General features: G+C 43.2%; 2 protein-coding genes across 5 annotated transcripts in view; one reads left to right on the forward strand and one right to left on the reverse strand.

Annotated features, from left to right (window-relative positions):
* The window catches only part of eml2 (EMAP like 2), a 41,257-nt gene extending 33,290 nt beyond the window's left edge, over positions 1 to 7,967 (reverse strand). The window contains exon 1 of one of the 3 annotated variants that reach the window (XM_036149665.1): positions 7,697 to 7,967. In XM_036149665.1, coding sequence (XP_036005558.1) covers positions 7,697 to 7,769 — 73 coding nt within the window. In that variant the 5' untranslated portion in view covers positions 7,770 to 7,967. Of the gene's footprint in view, positions 1 to 679; positions 914 to 7,696 lie in introns of those variants that run through there. The other 2 variants (XM_036149667.1, XM_036149666.1) reach the window with 2 other exon arrangements.
* A 3,236-nt stretch (positions 7,968 to 11,203) lies between these two features.
* rhbdd1 (rhomboid domain containing 1) lies at positions 11,204 to 18,696 on the forward strand. 2 transcript variants are annotated; one of them, XM_036149985.1, is made up of 9 exons: positions 11,204 to 11,301; positions 11,414 to 11,502; positions 13,572 to 13,732; positions 13,895 to 14,174; positions 14,586 to 14,718; positions 16,485 to 16,573; positions 17,340 to 17,405; positions 17,579 to 17,722; positions 17,813 to 18,696. In XM_036149985.1, exons 3-9 carry the CDS (start codon positions 13,580 to 13,582, stop codon positions 17,917 to 17,919), a joined length of 972 nt encoding a protein of 323 aa, XP_036005878.1. In that variant the 5' UTR covers positions 11,204 to 11,301; positions 11,414 to 11,502; positions 13,572 to 13,579; the 3' UTR covers positions 17,920 to 18,696. The 2 variants fall into 2 exon arrangements, with proteins under 2 accessions (XP_036005878.1, XP_021177137.2); XM_021321462.2 differs by having other exon boundaries at positions 11,249 to 11,502.
* Positions 18,697 to 26,124: the final 7,428 nt, after the last annotated feature.

The following is a 26,124-nucleotide window of genomic DNA, read 5'->3' on the forward strand; positions in this document are numbered from 1 at the left end:
TCAGAAGGATGTTTTATTCTCTTCATGAATGAAATCATCATTTTAAAAACTTCACTTCCTATTAACTTAGGTTATATTTGACAGGTATTAAATTTTGTTCAAAAATAGGAAAAAGTTAAGCGCTTGAATCCTTTTGAAGATGGTCTAGTTTCCAAAGCACAGACAGACAGACCGGGTTCACCTTCGCATCCTCCATCTGGTTGAAAGAGCTGCAGCGGGGGCCACTTTTCATCTTTGTCCTTGAATTACCATGAAAACACACACAGTCACAGTCACAGTGGGCGCAAGTCAGAGGTATTGGGTTACTCTCCACATAAACCTGAGGTCAAGTCCGCCTGATATTCAGCAGCCAGCAGACTCACACACGCGCCAACTTCCCTTTATTTAAGATTTCTATTTAAATAACACAGCAGCGGTATTTAAAAGTCAGCTGACGTGAAGCTGATTCAGACACACGGCCGGTCTCAGGAAGCGCAGAACCAGGGGAGATGACAGACAAAAGAAAGGGATGAATGGAGAGAAGGGGGGGGGTGAGGAGAGAAGACAGGCAGAACGATACGGCTGATGAGGCGCAGAGGGATGGAGGCCACGGCAGGCCGGGCTAATCAGAAAATTGAAGGCTGGTGAAATATTCATGCTGCTGTGAGGTGAAGATGAAGGTGGAGCTCGTCCTGCCTACCTGCCATTTGTGCCACTCACAGATTCTGGTCACTCCTCCTGTCAATCAGTCGGTCCACAGAGCAAACAGGCGCTCAGTCCGCCCGGACACTTTCTCTAACTAGAATCTCTCCGGACTCCCTCCCCTCTCCATCTGGAAGCGGTGCTGGATCACACAACCCCTCACCACAAACACACTCCTCTCTGGCTCAGCCACTCCCTCCTCTAGCTCCACTTCCTCCCCTCTCCCTCTGACCACTCCCGCTTCCCCCCCGACACCCCCAGTTTTCCTCCTTCCCGCTCCTCTTCATCCTCTTTACATCCCTCCTCCTCCGTCCTCCTCCTCGTATCTCATTAACTAAAGGCAGGCAGAGCAGAGGCTGACGGGGCGGAGCTTGGCTCAGGGCCACCTTCACACACACACTGCATCAGCATCTGAACAGCCAGGCACCACCAGGAAGCGATGCTGCAGAGCCACGCTGCATGAATAATGACACCCTCGCAGAAAGGTTAGGCGCCCCATGCCACTTGCATGCCGCCCTTTCCTGTTCAAAACATCATACCAAGAGAGCCGATCAGCTGTCACAACACTCTCTACTAAAGAGCTCCAGTTTGTCACACGTCTGCCGGCATTATGGACTTTTTTCTTGTATCGCCAAATCTAAATACTGTCAGCAATGAGGCTGGTGTTTGTGGGCCTGTAGCCTGTAACTGATAACTCAACAGAAAGTGGGTTTCTGCAGCTTACGCCACGAAAAAGGCTCAAACCGAGCTTGTGTTACAGGGATAACACCCTAATGCTGCAGGAGATTAAGCAAATAAATACATATAAGTATTCTCTTTACGTTATGTCGGGCTTGTGATTGCACACCAACAGGCTGGGGTGAGTTACTGGTACCGACAGTACACAGTTCTACCAGGATAAAACAGCTCCTGTGGTTTAAAATCTGTTTACCAAGATGGCAGAATTAGCAGATGCTTAGTCACTATGGCTTTAAAGGGGCAATAAGTAAGACATTTACTGCAAAATCTGCCTAAATCATTCTCATTTGTCACCAAGGATGTTAGTAGCATTCCCTATAAACAATCATTCCTCTCCATCAACAATGTCTTAGTCATGTTTTTCTCCTTTTAAACCTAGACGTACGGTCCAGAACTACTTCAGTTCAGAGTGTAGCCCGTGTTTACTTCCTGGTTCCTGAGCCAATCATATAAGAGTTCCCAAAACAGAGCGCAGCATTTGGTATTTTATTTTGGTGAAAGAGCAGCAGCCTTCAAACATGGAAGCCAGTAAGTGAAGCGGACCAGAAATAGACCAGAATACATCGTAAACCCATCCGGTGGAAGTAAAAAAAAAAATCTGTGGGGTTTCACAGGATTGACAAATGGTTGTTCTCTGTGAAGGTGTTGTGTATGTGCTGTTCTGATTTGTAACACTAGGTGTCAGTGTTACTTATTGCTCCTTTAACTTCTATCATAAGAATAATTTATATCTGGGATTCCAGGCTTAGATCAGTTACAGAAAAGAGTATTCTTTGCCGTCTTAAACCAGAAAGTGCTTATTATACACACACATACACATATCCTCCTTTTAAATACTAAACAAGGACAAGGCCTTGACTTCCATTCATTTTCAACCCTTTCTATGGCCTAATCCTAAGCCTAAAACTAAAGTTTACCAGTTCATACCTAACCCTAACCTAAACCTGACACCTTAGTCCCAAACCAAACCCCTTGTCCAGAAAAAAAAGCGAGGACCAAAAGGAGATCCTCACTTTACATCAAAGTCCTTATTTTACTAGTATAATGGATAAGTACACACACAAACATGTAGCTGTAGAGTAGATATATATAGGACATATAGGAAAGCCTATCACATAGAAGGGTTGTATTTTTCCTTTGCTTAATTGAGAATTCTTCAGTGTCTGATGGATGAACTAAAAGCGGACTTCTTCATTCTCTGAATAAAACATAAAAGATGTTCTCAACAGGCTGATGTGTCATTTTGTCTCTTGTTTTTATCCTCTCAAATCACAGTCTACACGTCAGCTTTGTTCACTGGGAAAGTGGGCTGTAGCTGACGGCTCTGGTGACTGTAACCCTCCACACACTGCTTCAGTCATCAGTCACATCGATCTGAAGGAACAGCCTGTTCTCTGCAGGCTGCAGCTTTTCCTTTAAACTGGAAACGTGCTTCAGTTGTCATTATGCTCAGCAGTAATGTGTCTGTTTTCATGGCAATGCAGCTTTTTTAAATGATTGACATCAAGAGCTTTCACAAGACAAATCTTTTTTTTTCTGCGGAAGATAAGTTGGTTTGGATGTGCATCAATAATATTTCTGCTCTGCTTCCTCTAATTAAAGTCAGAAAAGTCACAGAAAATGTGAACACAGAGACGGAAACCATCAAAACCACCAGCAAAAACTCTTAAATCTGATTGGTATTTGTGAAATTGCTGGGCGTCAATTAAGGGCGGAGTTAAAAGTGTGTCAAAAAGCAGCCTGGAGGTCTAATGTTTGGAGCTAATTTGAGAATTGTTCCTATGATGCCATAAACGTCTTTAATATATAACCCAGGCTAGTTCAATAAAACTGTAAAACTCATCTACAGGGTAATAGGAATGTGTGTTGGCTGTAACCAGGAGCGGGAGGAGAGCAGCTGATCTGGGTGGAAGGTCTCTGGTTACAGAGGACAGATGGTTGGTAAAGGCAGAGGAAGGCGCAGAAATGAGGCACACAACACCGTTTCACCACCACGCATTTTCACGCCTCTCCACGCATTACACCATCCTGTTCAAGGCAACCAACAGTTTTGAATGCAACATACTTCCATATCCCGATTCAAGACCGAGACTCGTCTCAGGCTGGATTATTCAAAGACGTCGTTCTCATGATGTCTGTGGTGTCCAATTATATGCCTGCATAAAGACAGCCATCATGTTTTCTATGATGTGTCAAGTTTTTCATTCATAAGTAATACTATTTTTTTTAAATCATCCTCCTTCTTCTTCTGTTACATTTCACTCAGAAGTAAAATATGCTCATAGATCTCCCATGACCCTCTTCAATATACCTGGTCTTCACCAGGTTCTGAAATCTTTTAAATCTCAACAACACAGATTCCACACGTTCCTCAGGTGGAAGAGGAACAACTTGGTATCTTATGTTAAATCCAATTACATCAAATAGAAATGTGGGAGCGGATGGCCTTCAAGCTAAGTAGGAGGATTCTTTAATTAAATGGGGAAGTAGTGGGAACTGAGTTCTTAAAAGAATATGTGTAATATGGTCCACATGTGTTCTGGTTAGGCAGAGCTCTGAAGTAACAGGGGCTCCTATTAATAGGAGAACTGTTGCTATTAAATTTTCAGTGTTTAAAGAAGTTACCAAGAGGAAGAACATATTTCCTGAGAAAAAGGAAGATACCAAGAGCAGATCCTTGCGGAACACCAGAAGAGACTGGAAATAAGCTTACCGGTATCCTTTAACACAATGCCAAAGCAGGAGCAAATTAGCCTCGTGAGACCATCCAGATCTCGCGAGCTTTCAAGGTTTCACTCGCAGATCAGTCTGGCTACTTTCCGTTAAAGAAAATTTGGAGCCGTTCACCAAACGAACGTCCAATCAGCGTTGGCTTTGAGGCGGGTTGAGGTGTGACGCAACGAGAAGCGGGACAGTTCAGTCTAAAGAACATGGCGGCTTCAGCCGATGAAACTAGCGGTAGCGTGGCTATCGAGCAAGTTTTATCGGAATTACAGAGTATTTCTTTGCTGAGCTAACGAGCCTTTACCTGCAGCAGCAAGAGTAGCTTGGCTTGTGGTTGTGTTTTCATCGTCGCTCGTAACAGAGTTGACGAGTACGTCATATGCTTCGTTGATCTGATTGGTTTATTTGGCCCGTCTATCACCAACATAGGCCAATCAGCTAACCAGTATTTTCGCCCCTTCCCAAAATTACTTCAACGGAAGGTTTCCAGATGGATATGCGGAGCAAATCTATCTGGCGGAGTCAGGTTAGGAGCAAATGTCACCAAGCTATCAATCTGGGAAGGGTGATAGAGTGATTTACAAGCAATTTCCATCATTCTACTGTAAAAGAGATTATACACAAACATTTAAAACAGCCGACAACTATTTAACTGCCAGCTCTAAACACTAAATGTTAATGTTCATGATGGAAAAATTTTAATTGCTTGGAAGGGTTAAAGGAACAAATTCAATGCAATTTAGACTAACACGGTTTGACTCAAATTAAAATAAAACTGCTGGAACGATTATCTTTGGATGGATGAGACTAAAGTAAAGATGTTTATAGGACATTATAGGACTTCCTGATTTCAGGAAAAGGTTTCATTATGCTACTGCTGCTGAAAATTGCCATGGTGGTTTGGATCATCTGTTCTTCTTCTGTCACTATATTAATGTCTAACATGTCATAATCACAGAAGAGACAAAGCACTGAAAAGTGTTTTGTCTGTAATTTAGGCTTTATCTTTAGGTTTACAGCATTTTTCCCTGTTTTAACAATCCGACAAAATATTGTTAAAGGAAGATGAGTTTAAGTTGACCTCCTCCTGCAGGACCAGCTGTCATTCCGGTAAATTAGACGGATTATTCTCTCCTTGTACTGCGTCTCTTCCTCACTTTCAGCCCAGCTGAGTATTCTGACGATTTGTTTTAAATGACATGTAACCTTGAGCTGCAGAAGGATTTAAAAGCTCAATAAGAACCAAAGGGATCATGTTGGAACATCCCAGCTCTAGTCAGACTTTCGCCACCCCTCGCTGTCTCTCCACCTGCCGCCCAGTGGGGCCGTCTGTGGGCTTTAATACCCAGCAATATGTTCACCCACACACACACTTATCTCATACAGAGATTTAACTCTGGCTTAAAAAGTTCAAAGATTCAGCTTGTATTCAGCTCTAGTTTAATGTGGCTCAGGGGCATTCAGTCACAAAATAAATTCCTGCTTCCACAGAAAAGAGAAAGAGACACCTTTATGTGTGGCAGCATCTGTTATGAATACATGGCCTTTAACATTTTTGTCCATGCAAATCTGAAAAGTGTAGCCACCTTTCATCTAATACATCTAAATAAAAGGCCAGCGTAATAAAAAGGGCCAGCAGAAGACAGCTAGCAAATTAAAGGAGAGTCTAGTTTGTTGTATTTAACAAGGAAAGATTCATTAAAACGTAAATGGGTGTCCAATTTAAATTCAGTATAAACGCAGCTCTTGTGTGAAGGCCTCAAAAGTTTGATAGAGAACGAGCAATATCATAAAGATCAATAAACACAGCAGAGAGGTCAGAGAGAAAGACATGGAGAGATTTAAAGCAGAGTTGGCTTATAAAACAATATTTGAAGCTTTAAACGTCTCAGCGAGCTCTGTTCAGTCCCATATGGGGCGAGAAGAAAGCCATTTGTGACAGAAAACCACCAGAAGCTTTGTTTGCAATTTTCCACAAGTCATGTAGGGTAGATATGAACAAAACAGAAGTTTTTAGCTTATATATACAGACAAAATGCCTTTTTGTGAACTCCAAAACTGACAGTATTGCAACTTTTACTAATTTCTTCCCTGCTGGTTACTTTAGAGCATCAATAAATCTAATTGAAAATATGAGTAATGCAGTTGCTGTGTGCAGTTTAGTGATCAAAAAAAATAAAATCACAGTTGTTTCTGTAAATGGTGCCAGAGGATGAGCTGTTTTTGTCTACGCTCACATGCAGTCAAAGCCATACAGTCGTTCAAAAAGACAGCAGAAAAGCTGTAAATGCATTTTTTTCATCACTTTTATAAAGAATATCGGCATAACATTTTAAGTTTCGCCCGGCCTACGTGCAAATTTTGTAGAGACGTACCCAGGAAAACCTGCTGTACCGACTCAGAAGGGCTGGACACAAACAAATGTTTCACTTTTCAAAATTGTATTTGTTAAAATAGGAAAAAAAGGTTATTTTACTTGCTATTTCCAATAAATTGGGTCAGTCAATTACATAAGATCTCAGTAAGAAACACTGACGTGACGGTTTGAGGGTATGAATAGTTTGGCAAGGCCCTGTACTAAACAGTTGGTCCACAACTGCAAGCTTAATTTTACTGTCACAATCCTCCTTTGATGCTATCGATATGATAAACATCCAAATTCTAACAGCGGGGTATTTGCATGTAAGGCTACATGAAAATCAGTTTATCAGAAGTGCAGACAAGCGTGCCTAAGAGGAAAGGGAAGACAGAAACCGCAGGACGGGCAGGACTGCACACTAAACTCTGCTCTGCATGTAATGATTACGCCGCCATGACAATGATCACATTCACCATGACACACCTGTCAAAGTTAGAGGCAGCGATCGGGTTCTACACGGTGTTTATTTTTAACGGTGGATTATGATAGAGAACATCATTTAGAGTCTAGGCGAAATAAAAACAACACCTCCATAGCATTTCAGGGATGCACCTTCTTAAAACGTAGATTTTGACAAATCTTTCCGTATTCATTAATAATGACATGGTGGAACCTGTTGTATGTCGTTTTACATTTCAGGTTAAATGTATTTATTTATTTTCCTTTTTTTTTTTGTGAACGAATAATTTAGATATTAAATAGACAATTTATTTTATGTGTACCATGATGCTCACTGAGTGAAATCTGATCAGTCAGGTAGGCTGAAACAAACAGGGACCACAACAACAACAAAATATGGATGTAAAAATAATTACTTTCTATAGTAAAATAGTGTAAATTAGCTCCATTATTATAGGTTACAAAATAACAATATAATAAAATGAAAAATGACCCCTGTATCAATCTTTCAATTGATTATTCTAAAAATGTATTTGCACTACCTGGTGTACGTTTAATTAACTATTTTTACCATATAGACATTTTTTTTTTTTTTTTTTTTTTTTACAAGAAGCGGCAGATGTAAATCAAATAAGACCCATTAATTTAATTCTATGCCATGTTAATTCGCTTGCTGATGCGGGTAACCTGATGCCATCCCTGGCATCCTGCTGTCGGAGGTGAGGGCCAGCTCACCGTTGTTGCAGTACTGTAGCAGCAGGTTGCTGCTGTCACACAGGCTCCCACACGAAGCGATCCGCTCAGACATCCTTCCCCGCTCAGCGCCTCCTCCTTCCCGGCCCCAGCTCCCCCGGCTCTCGGCAGACTCCCCCGTCCTCCCTTCGTGGCTCTCCGTCTCGTCCTCACGCCTTCCCGCCTTCCTGTCTGCCCCTCATTCAGAGACGCACACAGTCGCACCTTTACCTGCCTCCGCTGCCCCTGCTTCTCCCGCTCCAGCTTCACGGCCAGCGTCAAGCCGATGTTTCACCGCAGGCCCGTTTCCTGCCCTGGCTTTCAAATTAAAAGCTTTTGGTCTCTCATCAAAGGAAAGGAAAAGGTGCCATTTTCTAGGAGCCACTCTCAGTGAGACGGCCCCTCAGCATGATGCTCCCCCCTCCATGCTTCTGGGTTGAGATTGAAACAATTCCTACATGTTGGACAGAGAGCGCAGGGTTTTTGTGCGTCCATTCCAGGTTTTGACGTGTCTTTGGGATCATAGTGCTACTGAAACACCCCACTGTGTCTGATCTTCATAGACGTATCTGCTTCTTTGAGATGACACTGAAGAACTTGGAGGTAATTCTTGCTCTTTATTATTCTGCCTACTTTGCAATGCTCAAGTACCAAAGTCAGAAAAACAGAAACTCAACAGGGGACGCTAATATGGAGGACCGATCCTGCCATAATTAAAAATACATACAGAAATAAATGAAGGACTTAATGATGTAAAATTTATTTCTGTATGTATTTTTAATTATGGCAGGATTGGTCCTCCATACCCTAAGGCGCCACGCCTGTCAAAACTGAACGAAAAAAGCGTGGGTGCAGTAGACATAAATTACAAAATAAAAAGTAATTCTCATAACATGTGTCTGGCTTTTGATTACTTTATCTTTCCTATCACAGCTTGGTTATTTCTTGGGTTACTGTTTGTGTGGGCTTCCTAATTATAAAGATTCACCAGTCTGTGTGCCAGACAGATGAGTTTCTATGCTCCTCTGTAAAGTTTAGGGTTTCCCTGTGACTTCCTGCTGGTCTCTAATTGGTTACTTAAAGTGTAACTCTCCACGATGTAGAGCATAACAAATACCCCTAGAGTGAGCAGTGCCATGAGACCCTAAAGGAATGAGCGGTACGGTTTAAGCAGGGCTGTGGTCAGGATGAGGGAAAGTGACATGTTGAACATGACGACTGACCAGGCCGACACCGGTGGTTTTGTCACGGATCAGTCAGTCTGAAGTGGAGAATTTATCACCCTCCTGTATATGGATCAAAAAATAATTACATCTCTGCTAGCATGATCTGACATTCAAAGCAGTAACAAACGCTAAACACTGTCGATAAATACTCCCAATGCTTGCGATTCCAACTCCTGAGTCTGACTCGCTGCGGGTGACTGAAATGTTTTTATACCAAAACGCAAGTCTATGATGATGAAAGCATGTATTTGAACCAATGGGAGAATTCTGCTGCAATGGCCACCATTCAGCCCCAGAGGGCAGCACTAAGACAGTTTAAGTCAAATGTGCTGGAATCCAGGTGCTTACAGAAACGATTCTGTACGGATAAACCTTAGTTAACTTTAGCTGTCACTAAATACATCTTGTGTTAAATAATGCTGCATATTTTTCAGGGATGATATCATAGGTTGTAGTTATTTACCTGTGATACTTTTTCTGTTGGTTCTGTTGTTGTTTCTATCTCTTTCTGCAGGCGTAGAAGCAGACTCCAAGGATGTTCTCTTTTTCCTCTGCTCTATTTTTGGCACCATTTCTCCTTTTTTAATGTTTTGCCTCAGCTTTTTCTCTCCCTTTATTTCTCTTTTACGTTTTTGTTTCTGTGTGTATTCAATCTGAAATAATCCCAAAAGAATATCCAATAAAGCTTTTTGCATATATATCAAGCGGAGCACCATAATAAAAGCAGTAATGCTCAACTTGTGAAAGCAGATCTTATTATACAGTATATCTGCAAAAAAAAAAAATTTAAAAAAATTTGGGCTGAGTTACACTTCAAATATTCTCTCTTCCCATGGCCAATCAGTGCCATGGGAAGCGTGGAATAATGCACATGTACTGTAGATGTCTGCCTCGTTTTCTTCCACTGCAAATAGCTGCGTTGCTTTTTTCTTATTCCTATTAATGTTATACAACTTCCATTTGTTTTGTTCATTTCATATTATATATTTCTACATTCACTCATATTATAAACGGTATGTTTAAGTCTATGTATAGCTCCCTATCACATAAACAAATCCTTCGTGCATGTAGTAATCTACTCGGTAATAAAGCTAATTCTGATGCAAAGGCTGGTGCTCCGCATTTTAGTATCTTGAATTAGCCTAGTCATAAAATACCTATGTATCAGGTGTTTTTTTACAGATACTTATATTTCTCATGTATTTAATTTTATTGTGAAATAATCTATTCAATGCTCTTTCTCTTGTGACGCCTTAGTTTTTTTAAATTTTGTCACAATAACTCAAACCTAACTTAATATGACTCACATGTCAACTGTTTCTGTAAAATTGTGGATTTGGTTTCAGCTGACATCATTTGACGAGAACAAACATAAAACAAAAAAACAAAAAAACTCCAAACATAATAATAACTCGTTTTAATTTGGAAGTCTGACCACTCCTCTTCCGGTTTCCCTGGTTAATTTCGGGAAATGCCTTCCGCCAAGTCGCTGTTCCTATAGCAACAGCTTCTCTTCTAGCTCCGCTGCGCGGTCTTGACGGCAGAAAACTTAAAAACTGTACTGTCTAAAATTACGTAACCCGCGATGGAGTGAGGCGTCAGCCTCTCACAAGCGACATGTGATCTTGTTGTTGCTGCTTCTCAATAATTCATGGAGGAGAAGAGGAACCCCCGACACGCACGGTTTTAATTAATATGTGGGGGCGTCAAGAGAAACGCGACTATTTTTGTTATTACGGGGTGTCTGTTATTTGCAGAAATTGTTTATTTGCTTGTAAAAGACTCAATATATATATCTCTTTTATATTTTTCATTCTTTACAGGATGTCATCGATTATGTCAAAAATTATTTCCAAGTGTTCAGAGTAGAGTGCGACATTCAATTGTGTAGTAGTAGTAGTTCCTTCACTTGGCCACTAGAGGTCAGAAAAATTCACGACGATAGACTTTCCTATTTATAGGGTTAAATTTGGGAATGAGGCTGTGACTTAATTAGATATGCTTGTATAAAATCTAAGGGTACAAATTATGTGTGTATATATATATATATATATATATATATATATATATATATATATATATATATATATATATATATATATATATATATATATATATATAAGCACACAAAAAGCACTTAAAGTTATGAATGAATTTAATGCATTACATACATAGAGTTTATAGCTGTTCCTTGGATTATGCTTTTACATTTTATTTATTTTCCTGGTCCTTAGAGACTGATATCTTGATGCGTAGGAAAAAAACAAATAAATTAAATTAAATTAAATTAAATTAAATAAAAAAAAACACCTAAACTTCCTAGTGCGGCTGCGCGGGAGACTTGTTATCATCACGTGACCGTACCTCCTGCAGCAGTTGCCAGTAAGTGCTGGAAGTGATGATGAAACCAGGAGAAATAACCTTTGCCGACGTGCGGCTCACAGTTTTATTAGTTAGTCTTGACTCTGTCGGTCTCTGTTAAATTCCTTCTCAGTGTTTTCCGGCCAGAAGCCGTTTTAAACCGCAGACTAGCTTCACTGCTAGCTTTAGCCGAAGCGCCTCGGAGGAAGAACTGAACTCACTGTAAGTACAGCGGACTTTTGTGCAAAGAACACTTTGGGAAACACTAAAAATATATATATTTACAATAGTTAGACCGAGTTAACGCATTTAAAGCTGCTCATTCACACATATTTGTCACAGGTCATCCAACCACATTGACTTGCCTGGTAATGTAAATGATATTATTTCAGCCAAAGAGACGCTTTACAGTAAACTTAGGTCTTTTGGTCACAAATATAGAGCAAACTGAGACGACAGGATAGGTGCTGAACTCATATAACAACACAAGGACCAATTTCCTACTGGTTTAAATGACTTTTTCACCGGTTTATTTATTGTAATATATCCAGAGGTGGCGTGTCAATAAGGGGCGCTAGCGCACCTCCCCCATCAAAATTGCAGGACAAATGTCGCCAGTAAACATAAATGACAAAATAAAAGTAATTATCGTGTCTTTTCTCTTATTAAATGTGTCTGACTTTTGAATTATCGGTATTCCCATTAAGGTTTGGGTTTATTTGGGGTTAGGGCTCCTATTCTTTATATTCCAGTGCTGAGGGATGTGTGTGTGTGTGTCATCTAACATTGTTAGGTCTTGTCCACATGTAGTCGGATATCTAGGAAAAGAAACACTTTTTGATGCGTTTTGGTCTTTCATCCACACAGAATCGTCGTTTTACATGACCAAAACTGGTTTCTAAAAACTCCGGTGAAGTGAAAATTTAAGAAAACTCTATTTTGGGTTTGCGCGTCAACATGGGAAAACTGGCTTTATGCTTCAAATGCACGCTGACGTCACACGTGAGATAATTGTGAAGGAGGAAACACACCAGAGGCGTTGTTGAGCGTAAGCGCAGCATCCTTGCGTCCCACGCTTAGGTTAGCTCTTCATTTTAATCAGTCCATACATGTACACTAGAAGCAGAATACTCACTTATTTACGCTACGAGATGCCTAAATTAGATTGAAGTTCTAATTTCAGACGCATATATGCTCCTGTTTGGCAGGGAATAAACAGAAAACAACACCCTGTGACAAAGTTCACTTCCGAAAAGTTCCCAAAAGTTGAGTCTCGGTTCAGCCACAAGGCGGTAGAAGTCCCCTTGTAGACGTTTACATGCCACAACTTTTTTTTAGCCCTACAGCAGTCAGCATTCATGCAGACATGGGCCACTCATTGTCATTGTGCGTTACTTTGCTGAGCAATTGGTTGAAAACTTTGCCTTTTCAGTCTTATTTCCCCCATGGTTGTTGAACAGAAGCAAAAACTTGCGTGCAAACATTGCCTCCTGCAAGTTTATGGTATTTGGAAAATGTCTGGATGACTCTAAACTCTCATCTTCATGCTGTTTGTTATTCTTGCTGAATTTATCCCCCTGTCGTGCAGCTTTTGCTGCGATCTTGCACAACAAGTCCTCTTCAGCCAACTCCTGGAAACATCTCACATGTTGGATGAGAATCTCCAGGAACCTGAGGAATATGCGCTTTTTTTTAAGTGTTTACACAAAGCAGCTCGTAAAGGCTGATAAAGCCGCTAATTGGCCCCATGTCAGTGAGTTTCTGTGACACAATAAGTGGGTTCAGTTCTGTCCTGTAGCATCATTGTTGGTGGAGCTGTTTATGAGTGACAGAAAGAGATCCACTGCAACCATGGGCAACCCATTTTCAATTAAATTCAATTTTATTTATATAGCGCCAATTCATGAAACATGTCATCTGAAGGCTCTTTACAAAGTCAAGTTCAATCATATTATACAGATTGGGTCAGATTATACAGAATGGTCAAAAATGTCCTATATAAGGAAACCAGTTGATTGCATCAAAGTCCCGACAAGCAGCATTCACTCCTGGGGAACCGTAGAGCCACAGGGAGAGTCGTCTGCATTGTTCATGGCTTTGCTGCAATCCCTCATACTGAGCAAGCATGAAGCGACAGTGGGAAGAAAAACTCCCCATTAACGGGAAGGAAAACCTCCTTTATCTTGTACCATTAAAACTGTTTTAAAGAAAGCTCCCTCTGATCTGTCTCATTCTAAGCAATAGATGAAGACAGAACGAATGAATCTTGCTGCGTTCCTCTCTCCCGGCAGGTTTCAGGATGCACCGCAGGCAGAGGACATCCCACCTGGGCTTGCTGTTGCTGGCCTCCCAGTTGTTCCAGGTGGGTGTGGACAACGTCCCCCCTGTGACTCTGGCAGTGCTGGGTGTCAACGTTTACCTCTTCCTCTTCCCAGCGGCCCCACTCCTAAAGGTAACTAATATTAAAGCAATATTATTCATATTCTTTGCACCTAAATGTGCGTTAATGTTCAGTCAACAAAAACAGTAATGCTGCTTTTTACTTATTTGCGGTTATATCGTGCTACCCTTTGTTTTACATCATTTTAACTGAATATTCTCCTTTTTATCCAAGACCTGTGTGAGCGTCCAGCAGGCGTACTGGTCCAGCGACTGGCGCCGGCTGCTGCTGTCCCCGTTCCACCATGTGGACGACTGGCATCTGTATTTCAACATGGCGTCCTTTCTGTGGAAGGGGATGAAGCTGGAGCGCCGGCTGGGCGGAGCCTGGTTCCTCTACCTGCTCTCGGTCTTTTCTCTGCTCACCGGCTTGGTGTATCTGCTGCTGGAGGCGCTGCTAACAGAACTGACCGACGACCCGTCCTACAGCATGGCCTGTGCCGTCGGCTTCTCGGGTACGAATGAAGAGACGATAAAACGGTCCTCTTACACTGCAAATACGGAACTTAAAATAAGTAAAATGTTCTTAAAATTAGTGTATTTGTCCTTGATTTGAGCAGGTAAATAAGATTATTTGCCAGTGGCATAAGATTTTTGCACTTAAAATAAGAACAACTCATCTCCATCACCTTATTTCAAGTGCAGGATATCTAATTATCTCATTTTAGGGGTCAAAATACTCATTCCATTGGCAGATAATCTTATTTACCTGCTCAAATCAAGGACAAATACACTAACTTTAAGAACATTTTACTTAGTTTTAGATCCGTTTTTGCAGTGTAACTCTGCTTTAACAGTAACTGTTCTGTGTCTAATGGTGCGTGCGGTAAATTACATCACGGCGTCATCATTTTTGTATTTTCCAGGCGTCTTGTTTGCGCTGAAGGTGCTCAACAACCATTACCACCCAGGAGGTGCGACGTACGTGATGGGGCTGCCCGTGTCTAACCGCTATGCTAGCTGGGTGGAGCTGGTGCTGATCCACATAACTTCACCCGGGTGAGTTAGAACCTGGACTCTGGAGTCATCGTCCAGATGTTGTCCAGAAACAGCTGTGTGGAGAGTCATGATGCGTGCCCCGTCCTGTCACAACGCTTCGCTTTCTAGCAAGATGAGAAGATGTGTAGCTTCATATCTGCTGTGTGGTGGGAGAAACATTTCTTCTTACAGAGTGTGGGGCAGGTAGAGATAATACGTCTGTGCTGGAGTGGGTAAAAAAAAAAAGACCAAAAGTTGCTGTTACAACCATTTTAAACCTTAGATGGACATGAGAGCCTCTTTATAATCATCCATAAAGCTTTTATTTGCTAGTCAGCATAAATAAAATAATATTTTTTCTTGTAGAACAAATTTCCTCAGTTGAGGTCATTATGTGATCTAACTCCTATTTTACCTCCTTTTTTCCCCTTAAAATTGTGTCCATTTAGTAGATTTTAATTCACAGACGTTTGCTTGTATATCATCACTTTACCACACAATGTATGTATCCCAGGTTGTTGTACAAAAGCACATCCTATTCAAAATGAATCCAAACAAGTTGTGACGAGGCTTTTCTTTTAGCTGCACTGTTGCATTTTAGCCACTAGGTGGAGGCGTTTCATTGGATTGTGGGTAATTTTCCATTTTCTGCCCTCCGTCCAGCTCAACAACAGAGCAGCAAATGCTTTGTGATCTTTTGAAAAGTGACAACTTACCGTGTTTCATAAACACCAAGAAGAAATCTGTTTTTAAATAATCACCATTTTATTTATATTGTTATATATATATATATATATATATATTGATATATGCTCAGGCTAATATTTTGATCAGAAAGTTTGGTATGTGTTCATCCTCTGTGAAGGTAGCTCTTTTTAAAGCTTTTTGCACTTCATTTTACACAGCCCATCTATGGCGAAGATATAAAAAAAGTAGCCTGCACAAACTTTATGTGGCATACAATGATGGCCTGAGGCTCCTACTTAAAGTGCCTAGATGGAGCAGTGCTAGCCACATGTTTGTACATACCGCTGTTCCCACATGTGCAGCTGCACTCAGGAATCTCATGTATAAATGTATGTGTAGATTATCTGTGTCATACAATAATATAATAGTAATTTTAGTGAACCCTGTTTTTAGTACAGTGAGATTTTTCTCAAGATTGTGGAAACATTGGCGTCATCATTTATTTGTGGCTCAGTGACTGTCATATTATTCCTTGTTTGTCTTTTTCTTTTTCTTTATCATTTGTTTTTTACTATGGACCTCTTTTGTGTCTGAAATAAAGATTGATTGATTGATTGATTGTTAGGTTTTCATATAAGGAAAAAAACAAAACCTTCCCAAAAAGCAGAGGGAAACATTTTCTATGGGTTGTTGAAATTTGTGGAGAATGAGTTAAACATTAAAAGAACAGTTTCCAATCTGATGAGGGACAAATCTATCTAAAAATAATCCTGGTAATTTCACTCTATTATGGAAATTTAATGAAAATGTTCCATTAAAAAAACTATGAATTTGCTGCATTTGTTATTGAATCTACATCTATAATCTCTTGTAGGATTGTAACGATGGGGAAAAACTTCACTGTAGATATTGTGTGTAAATTTATTTCTGTCCATTTACCTGGCATTGGCCACTGGTGGCAGAGGACTATTCATGTTGTTTCCTTCTGCATGTAGTAAAGCCCAAAACAATCAGAGAAAAACTTTTTTTATATAATCACAGGAATGGTTTCCTTTTAAAATGGTAGAAATAGTTTCATCGCTGCTGTCTGGCCTCTCCAGGACGTCCTTCGTTGGTCACCTGGCAGGAATCCTGGTGGGTCTGCTCTACACCTCTGGACCACTGAAGACCATCATGAAGAGATGTGCAGGTTGTTCTCGTCTTTAAACTCTTTGTGATCTGATACTCAAGAGAAGATGAAATATTCTAGAATTAGAGGTTTCAGTGGAACTCGTTTTGTTCATTCATTTCAGACGCATTCTTGTTTTTTAGGACGCTTGATTGACATTTTTTGTGTGTTCCGGTGGTGCAAAGTTCAGTCATTTCCTCCGCTTTAGTTTACTAAGCGGCATGACTGGATCTAGGGCTGGACGATAATTCAATAACAATATATATCGATCGATAGACGTATATCGATGATAAAAAAAAAGGTTCGATAAGAAGTTCAATAGAATAACAGATTTCCTTCCTTTGCATTCTAGCCATGTATATTCATTTTACATTAATTACATCCTCCCAACCAATCACAAACGCAGACCCAGGAATGCTCCGCCCCCTTCAAAGAGTCCAGAGAGCACTCTTTCCTTTTTCTTATTTAAAATCTTGCGGTTTTAGCAAAAAGTTGGTTGAGTGAAGGTTGGAGTTTGAATTCAGTGTTCGTTTTCATCTAAACACGGGTTGGTAAGCCACAGCATAAAATGGTCGGGGCTGCCCTTAAAATATATGTTTTGAATTTGTTGATAATTATCAATATCGATCAATATGATTTCTACTTTATTGATATGCTTTTTTTTCTACATCCTCCAGCCCTAACTGGATCATTTGATTGGACTGATCCATTCAGACAGTAAACGACCTCGTTAACAACGAAGGTTTTCTCTGCTGAATTATTCTGTTTCTGTGGGTTTCCCCCCCAGATTTGGTCACGTCGAACGGACACGGCGCACACCACCACGCCTACTACCGCTCTGCCGGCACTTCAGGTACCCGAACGTTCAGGGAAGGTTACTGTGGGCTTCTCCAAAAACATTCCAGGATCTCTCAATGAGCTGATGAAGCAGGATGAGAAATGAGTTGTTTCCTGTAAAATCAACACACCAAAGGAGAGTAAACGGCACACGGACCTTGACCGTTGTGTTTGCGTATGTGCAAGCAGGTTACGGTGGCAGTAATGGAGGATACTCTGGAAACTTTCACTACGCAGCACATCACAGCACAAACCAAGCAGCTTCTTATTCAGGCGGGCTGACGGAGGAGCAGCAGCTAGAGGAAGCCATTAGAAACAGTCTGAATGATCGAGGTAAGAAATCACAGACTCTGATACCTGTAACAGGAGTCAGCTGAAGGAAATGTTTCTGAGATTACTTCCTGTTTATTATGTTTTATCCAGGACAAACCCACGGGGGAGGCGATCCTCCTCCTTACGGCTTCAGCCTCCCTCAGGAGCCCAGTGCTGAGGAGATGAGGTGGAGGAGGCTGAGGAGGTTTGACAGCTGAACTTTCAGCCAGCAGCAGAGAAGAAGAAGAAGAAAAGGGCTTTTGGTGGCAGGATTTCCCTGAATAAAGCGATCTAACATCAGCTTTTCACCACGTGGAGAGCTCCACCACAGGGTTTTTTATTTTTTATGTTTACGTGCTTCTGACTTATTATTATTATTATTAACGAGCCAGCGACAGCCAGAGAGAAAACCGACCAATGAGCAGAGTTTGTATGTGGGACGTAATGGTTGTAAAACGGGTAAATCCTGATGTCGTAAATGCAATTTGCATCCATCTCTTGACATTTATTTTGATATCTGATGAATAATGACTTAAACTGAATTCTTCAATGATTGGTTTGGGCAGTGAATCTTTGCTTATGATGCTGCAAACCCTGTTCAGTGTTATATCAGTCTATGCTAATAACTAGCTGCTTATGTAGGAAATAAGCAAATAAAGAGTTTTCCTCGTCGTTGTTGATGGACAAAATGACAGTCGAGCTAACTCCACCTGTGTAATGTGCACAGGCTTTTGTCCTTATGATAAAACTCATTAACGAACATTCAGTTTTAAATGCAGCTGAGCGTTGGATGTGAAATCTTAAGCCTTGTTTTCCAAATGGATTATGCTTAGTTTTAAGAGCGACATTTATTTTTGTACATTTTTATACGACTTGTTAAAGAATGTCTTGCCACAGGTGAGGCCTTCTGTCTGGATGTACTGCCTCACTTTGTTGGTATCCTTGCCAAATATGTGCAAATGGCCTTAAAATAAATGTATCAACTTTTTCTGTTGCATAGCCTCACTGATTTAATTTCATTAAAAATGTAATCAGTGTTTAGCTGGAACGTCCGCTGTCAACGAGCTCATTCATGGTGCCACCGGACCCAAACACTTGCTGCTAAAGTCTCGGTATCATTTGGCAGTGGGTGTGAAGATTGTAGCTTTTCTTTTGAAGCAATCTACTGACTTATTAAAATCAGCACTTGTAAGCTTCTCTTGATTTGAATTAAGTTAAAATGTATTTATGTAGCACAATTCACAGCCCACGTCATCTCAAGGCTCTTTACAAAGTTCAATACAGACAGGTTGGTGAGAAAGTTTCCTCTCTAAGGAAACCCAGCAGGTTGCATCAAGTCTCTCCAAGCAGCATTCACTCCTCCTGAAAGAGCGTAGAGCCACAGTGGACAGTCGTCTGCATTGTTGATGGCTTTGCAGCAATCCCTCATACTGAGCATGCATGAAGCGACAGTGGAGAGGAAAACTCCCCTTTAACAGGGAGGAGAACCTCCAGCAGAACCAGAACCAGGCTCAGTGTGAACGCTCATCTGCCTCCACCCACTGGGGCTTAGAGAAGACAGAGCAGAGACACAGAAAGCTCAGAAGCTCACATTGACCCAGGAGTACTTTCTATGTTCGATGGTAATAGTGGATGATCTGCCTCTCCTGATGATGTCACAGCTAACAGAACGCCAGACCAGGTGTACCTTCTATCAAGAGAAAACATGACAGAACTAAAAATTACAAGTTGAAATAACTTTTAAGAATGGTGTATTCTCTTGTCTTTCCTGTTTTGAAGAGTGGCTTAAAAAATGAGTCTCTGCGGTGTGTCATATTCATACATCTGCATAACAGGAAGTCATGCATTATGAGTAACTCGTAGACTGATCAACTTTTAAAAAAATAGCTTGATTTACGTGTATTTAATATTAAAGATTGTTAAGGATACCAATAACTGTGGTCCTGTTGATTTTGTTAAAACAATAAATTCTTACTGCTGTGAAAGATTTTTTGAAGGCATTTCAACCAATCTTTACCAGCATTGCCTATCAGTGTAAAAAAGGTGCTCTGTATTAGATCATGAACAAAGCTCATCGGTGAACATTTTTAATAAATCCTTTCATGAGCGTACGCCGACTGGTCACGTAGCCGTTCTTCAGAACCGATGTGAAGTAAAGGTTCTCCTAGAAGGCTGGTATTTTACATGGCTGCAAAAAGTGCCTCTAAGCAAAGTTAGAAATGATTGTCGAAGAAGTAAAATTCCTGCTGCGATTCCCCTGAAGCCCTGAAGCGTTTCAAGAAGTAGGGCAGCTTAAATTAGAGACATGCGAGGAACCCTCCCATGCTACACATCCTGCATGGATCTGAGATCGTATCTCCCAACGTGGATTCTGAGCAGCAGAAAGTGTTCAAAGGTCGGCTGCTGAGTTCAGTTTCAACGCATGTTTCAACAGCTCTTTGATATTTTGCACAGTTTGACTTTGCATATCTCCAAGGGGAGTGTTGGAGCTCAGGGGACACAGATGCCGATCTAAAAGGGCGAGCAAGTACAGAAAAATAAGTGTTGGCTGAAGGATGAATGCGTTCATTCTGTTGCACCATTACTCTAAAATTATGATGGTGAGGGAGTAACACTTGCAGAAGCAGACGCCGGCAGTGAAAATAAGCTCATGATGCGGGTCAGAGGGATCTGTGATGATGTCTGTGTTTCATGTTAGGTGACGTTTGCACCGGATGTCTTTGATGGTGGAGGCGGCGGTCCTGGAGGGGTTAGCGGAACATGAAAAGGAAAGCTTGGGCTGACAGAGACGACCCGTGCTGCATCCTAGATGCTGATGAATCAGCTCTGCTGCTCATCAACACGTTGAGGCCGCTTCTCGTGTCTGCGCGTTTCTCTTTTCACCTCCTTTGCAAACAGAAGCAACTGATGTGTTCTGCTAAGGACCCCGCCTGCTCCAACTGACCAACTAGTTAGACCCATAGACATCATGTACGTAGACGCCTCGCTGGGCGGGTTCTGCGTCAGAGCGTCCGCCATGTTGAATGTGGCAAATTTGCAGCTAGATTCAGTCACTTAAAGAGTATCAGAGGGACTTTAATCTCAGAATACACTTTTATTTTTGTATCCCTTTGGCTTCATTCTCCTGACTTTATTCTCTTACATATATATATATATATATATATATATATATATATATATATATATATATAGATAGATAGATAGATAGATAGATAGATAGATAGATAGATAGATAGATAGATAGATGTAAACATAAATATAAAGTGTATATATTTATATTTATGTATGTATATATATATAGCCCCTCCCTGGGCTGCCACCTTACCGTGGTGGAGGGGTTTGAGTGTCCCAATGATCCTAGGAGCTATGCTGTCAGGGGCTTTAAGCCCCTAGCAGGGTCACCCAAGGCAGACAGGTCCTAGGTGAGGGACCAGACAAAGCGCAGCCCAAAACTCCCCTTATGATGAGTACGATTGTTGGACCTCGTGTTCCCTCGCCCGGACGCGGGTCACCGGGGCCCCACTCTGGAGCCAGGCCTGGAGGTGGGGCACGTTGGCGAGCGTCTGGTGGCCGGGCTTTTGCCCATGGAGCCCGGCCGGGCTCAGCCCGAAGAGGCGACATGGGTCCCCCTTCCGATGGGCTCACCACCTGTCGGAGGGGCCAAAGGGGTTGGGTGCAATGTGTAACGGGTAGCAGTGGAGGGCGGGGACCTTGGCGTTCCGATCCTCGGCTGCAGAAGCTGGCTCTTGGGACGTGGAATGTCACCTCTCTGGTGGGGAAGGAGCCTGAGCTTGTGCGCGAGGTTGAGAGGTTCCGACTAGAGATAGTCGGACTCACCTCGACGCACCGCTCTGGCTCCGGAACCAGTCTCCTTGAGAGGGGCTGGACATTCTTCCACTCTGGAGTTGCCCATGGTGAGAGGCGCCGAGCTGGGGTTGGCATACTTGTTGCCCCCCATCTCGGTGCCTGCACGTTGGGGTTTTCCCCGGTGAACGAGAGGGTGGCCTCCCTCCGCATCCGTGTGGGGGGACGGGTTCTGACTGTTGTTTGCGCTTATGCGCCAAACGGCAGTTCAGATTACCCACCCTTTTTGGAGTCCTTGGAAGGGGTACTGGAGAGTGCCCCTCCTGGGGACTCCCTCGTTTTGCTGGGGGACTTCAACGCTCACGTGGGCAATGACAGTGGGACCTGGAGGGGCGTGGTTGGGAGGAATGGCCCACCTGATCTGAACTCGAGTGGTGTTTTGTTGTTGGACTTCTGTGCTCGTCATGGATTGTCCATCACAAACACCATGTTCAAGCATAAGGGTGTCCATATGTGCTCTTGGCACCAGGACACCCTAGGTCGCAGTTCAATGATCGACTTTGTTGTCGTTTCATCTGACCTGCGGCCGCATGTCTTGGACACTCGGGTGAAGAGAGGGGTGGAGCTCTCCACCGACCACTACCTGGTGGTGAGTTGGCTCCGATGGCGGGGGAGGAAGCCGGTCCGACCGGGCAGGCCCAAACGTACTGTGAGGGTTTGCTGGGAACGTCTGGCGGAGTCCCCTGTGAGGCGGAGCTTTAACTCCCACCTCCGGGAGAACTTTAAACACGTCCCGAGGGAGGCGGGGGACATTGAGTCTGAATGGACCATGTTCCACGCCTCTATTGCTGAGGCGGCTAGTCGGAGCTGTGGCCGCAAGGTTGTCGGTGCATGTCGTGGCGGCAACCCTCGAACCCGCTGGTGGACACCAGCGGTGAGGGAAGCCGTCAAGCTGAAGAAGGAGTCCTACCGGGCTTTTTTGGCCTGTGGGACTCCGGAAGCAGCTGATGTGTACCGGCAGTCGAAGCGGCAGGCGGCTCGGCTGGTCGCCGAGGCAAAAACTCGGGCGTGGGAAGAGTTCGGAGAGGCCATGGAGAAAGACTTCCGTACGGCTTCGAAGCGATTCTGGTCCACCATCCGGCGTCTCAGGAGGGGGAAGCAGTGCAGTACCAACACTGTTTACAGTGGGGGTGGTGTGCTGCTGACCTCGACTCGGGACGTCGTGCGTCGGTGGGCGGAATACTTCGAAGACCTCCTTAATCCCACCAACACGTCTTCCATTGAGGAAGCAGAGCCTGAGGACTCTGGGTCGGGTTCTCCCATCTCTGGTGCTGAGGTTGCCGAGGTTGTTAAAAAGCTCCTCGGTGGCAAGGCTCCGGGGGTGGATGAGATTCGCCCTGAGTACCTTAAGGCTCTGGATGTTGTGGGGCTGTGTTGGTTAACGCGGCTCTGCAACATTGCGTGGACATCGGGGGCAGTTCCCCTGGATTGGCAGACTGGGGTGGTGGTCCCCCTATTTAAAAAGGGGGACCGGAGGGTGTGTTCCAACTACAGAGGAATCACACTCTTAAGCCTCCCTGGTAAGGTCTATTCAGGGGTTCTGGAAAGGAGGGTCCGTCGGATAGTCGAATCTCGGATTCAGGAAGAGCAGTGTGGTTTTCGTCCTGGCCGTGGAACACTGGACCAGCTCTACACCCTCAGCAGGATTCTTGAGGGGGCATGGGAGTTTGCCCAACCGGTCTACATGTGCTTTGTGGATCTGGAGAAGGCATTCGACCGTGTCCCCCGGGGGATCCTGTGGGGGGTACTCCGGGAGTATGGAGTACCGGACCCTTTAATAAGGGCTGTCAGGTCTCTGTACGACCGGTGTCAGAGTCTGGTCCGCATCGCCGGCAGTAAGTCGGACTCGTTTCCGGTGAGAGTTGGACTCCGCCAAGGCTGCCCTTTGTCACCGATTCTGTTCATAACTTTTATGGACAGAATTTCTAGGCGCAGCCAAGGTGTTGAGGGGATCCGCTTTGGTGGCCTTAGGATTGCGTCTCTGCTATTCGCGGATGACGTGGTCCTATTGGCTTCATCAGGGCGTGATCTACAGCTCTCACTGGAGCGGTTCGCAGCCGAGTGCGAAGCGGCCGGGATGAAAATCAGTGCCTCCAAATCCGAGACCATGGTCTTGAACCGGAAAAGGGTAGAGTGCCTTCTCCGGGTTGGGGAGGATGTCCTGCCCCTAGTGGAGGAGTTCAAGTATCTTGGGGTCTTGTTCACGAATGAGGGGAAGATGGAGCGGGAGATCGACAGGCGGATTGGTGCAGCGTCTGCTGTGAAGCGGGCGCTGTACCGATCCGTTGTGGTGAAGAGAGAGCTGAGCCAAAAGGCGAAGCTCTCGATTTACCGGTCGATCTACGTTCCTACCCTCATCTATGGTCACGAGCTTTGGGTCGTGACCGAAAGAACGAGATCCCGGATACAAGCGGCCGAAATGAGTTTTCTCCGTAGTGTGTCTGGGCTCTCCCTTAGAGATAGGGTGAGGAGCTCAGTCATCCGGGGAGGACTCAGAGTAGAGCCGCTGATCCTCCACGTCGAGAGGAGCCAGTTGAGGTGGCTCGGGCATCTGGTCAGGATGCCTCCTGGACGCCTCCCTGGAGAGGTGTTCCGGGCACGTCCCACCGGGAGGAGACCCAGGGGAAGACCCAGGACACGCTGGAGGGACTATGTCTCCCGGCTGGCCTGGGAACGCCTTGGGATTCCTCCTGAGGAGCTGGCCCAAGTGGCTGGAGAGAGGGACGTCTGGGCCTCCCTACTGAAGCTGCTACCCCCGCGACCCGACCCCGGATAAGCGGAAGACAACGGACGGACGGACGGACGGACGGACGGATATATATATAGATCTATATCTATCTATCTATCTATCTATCTATCTATCTATCTATCTATCTATCTATCTATCTATCTATCTATATATATATATATATATATATATACATATATATAAGTATAATACACTTTATATGTATATATATATATATATATATATATATATATATATATATATATATATATATATATATATATATATATATTACACCTGTTTATCTATAATGTTTATTTAGAATCTATATATGCACATCGATCAAAACATCGATCAAAGCCAATATGGTTGGCAATCTCTATCAACTAATCTCTCTATTTTTTTTTTCAAGTATGTGTAAGCTCCATCTATATCTTTCTATCTGTATACTTAAAACATATACACAGGGAACATAGACGTTCACTACTTTCTGCCACATATAATATGGTGGTGACGTTGACGTGCAAATCAGCGCCCAATGAAGCGTCTAGCATAAATGTCTGGGTTACAGTTCTGTGTGCGGTAACCAGTGCCTGGCAAGAGCATTAGTATCCACATTTTTTCACATTACATGCCGTTGATGCCGTTCCAATGGAATAGTGGGAATGAGGTTGTTTGTCTGTGGGAAGCAAACAGTGTCATGTTTCATGTTGTTTACAACTCAGTCCCAATTCTTCCTCATGCCTTGATGGCACAACATGCCTTAATGTGTGACGTGGAAATGTATAAAAGGCTCTGGAGCTGCAGGTCAAATCTAGATTGATACACTCCTTAAATATGACCCGTGTTGTCTTCTCCACACCTCATGGTTGAGTTCAGTTCCCCGCTTAAAAATCTAAAGAAATCGAGCAGAGCAGCTACTGCTGGTGCATCCACCATTTATCGTGACTTTTAGGTGTTTAACTCAACATGATTGAATTTTTCATCAGCGGTTACCGTTCAACAAGTTTTAGGACGCACCATTTCAGCCTGAAATTTAAAGCGAATGTTGATTTAGCATGCCGTCCTCCTGGGGTATTTCAAAGCCATCGCTAACCCAAAAACCACGGCGGGTCTTTTTCTCTGACTGGATCTGAGGTGGAAGTACGAGGCAGTGACTGATCCAAATGAATCTGCAGCTTTCTAGCTCTTGCACATGCTGCACAACCTCTCTAATCCCTTTAGAGAAGAGAGAAAAAAAAAGTCACCCACTCCAGTCAATCCTGCGTGAAGGTCAATTAGCTTTTGCCTTCACCAGCTCGGATCGCTGCGGCCTCCCAGAGGACAAGCAAATGTGCCGTTGAATAAATGAAACAAGCTTGTGGTTTTAAAGCCGACCGTGAAATCTTGCTTAGCAACTCATGCAGTCTCATGATGAATGGTTTGAAGTACAAACCAAGAGCTAATTTTGAACTTTTAGGCTACAGCACATGCCGTGGTGGATCACGAAGAAGTTCAGGATTATCGGAGCCCTTCCACAAGCTCTCCCAGTCTGTCACTACCACAGTCACGCTCTTCAATTCTGCCCAACGCAGAAAACCAATAAACCCTAAACTCCTGCACACTCTATCTGAAGTCAAAGGACACAGACGGTGGTCGGGTCAAAGACTCCTGATTCCTCTGAAAGGCTTTGGTCTGTCAAAAAAATAAAAGACAGCAGATTTTGATTCACCTTTTAGCTCTGCTCATCAGAAAGATGAAAACCTCCTCGCCCGTTGGGATGTTTGCACGGTTTGTGGGTGAGTTTTTAGTTTGTTTTATTGCTGTAATGGCAGCACCACAAACAGACTAA

The sequence above is a fragment of the Fundulus heteroclitus genome, chromosome 18, assembly GCF_011125445.2.
Source record: "Fundulus heteroclitus isolate FHET01 chromosome 18, MU-UCD_Fhet_4.1, whole genome shotgun sequence".
Lineage (NCBI taxonomy): Eukaryota > Metazoa > Chordata > Actinopteri > Cyprinodontiformes > Fundulidae > Fundulus > Fundulus heteroclitus.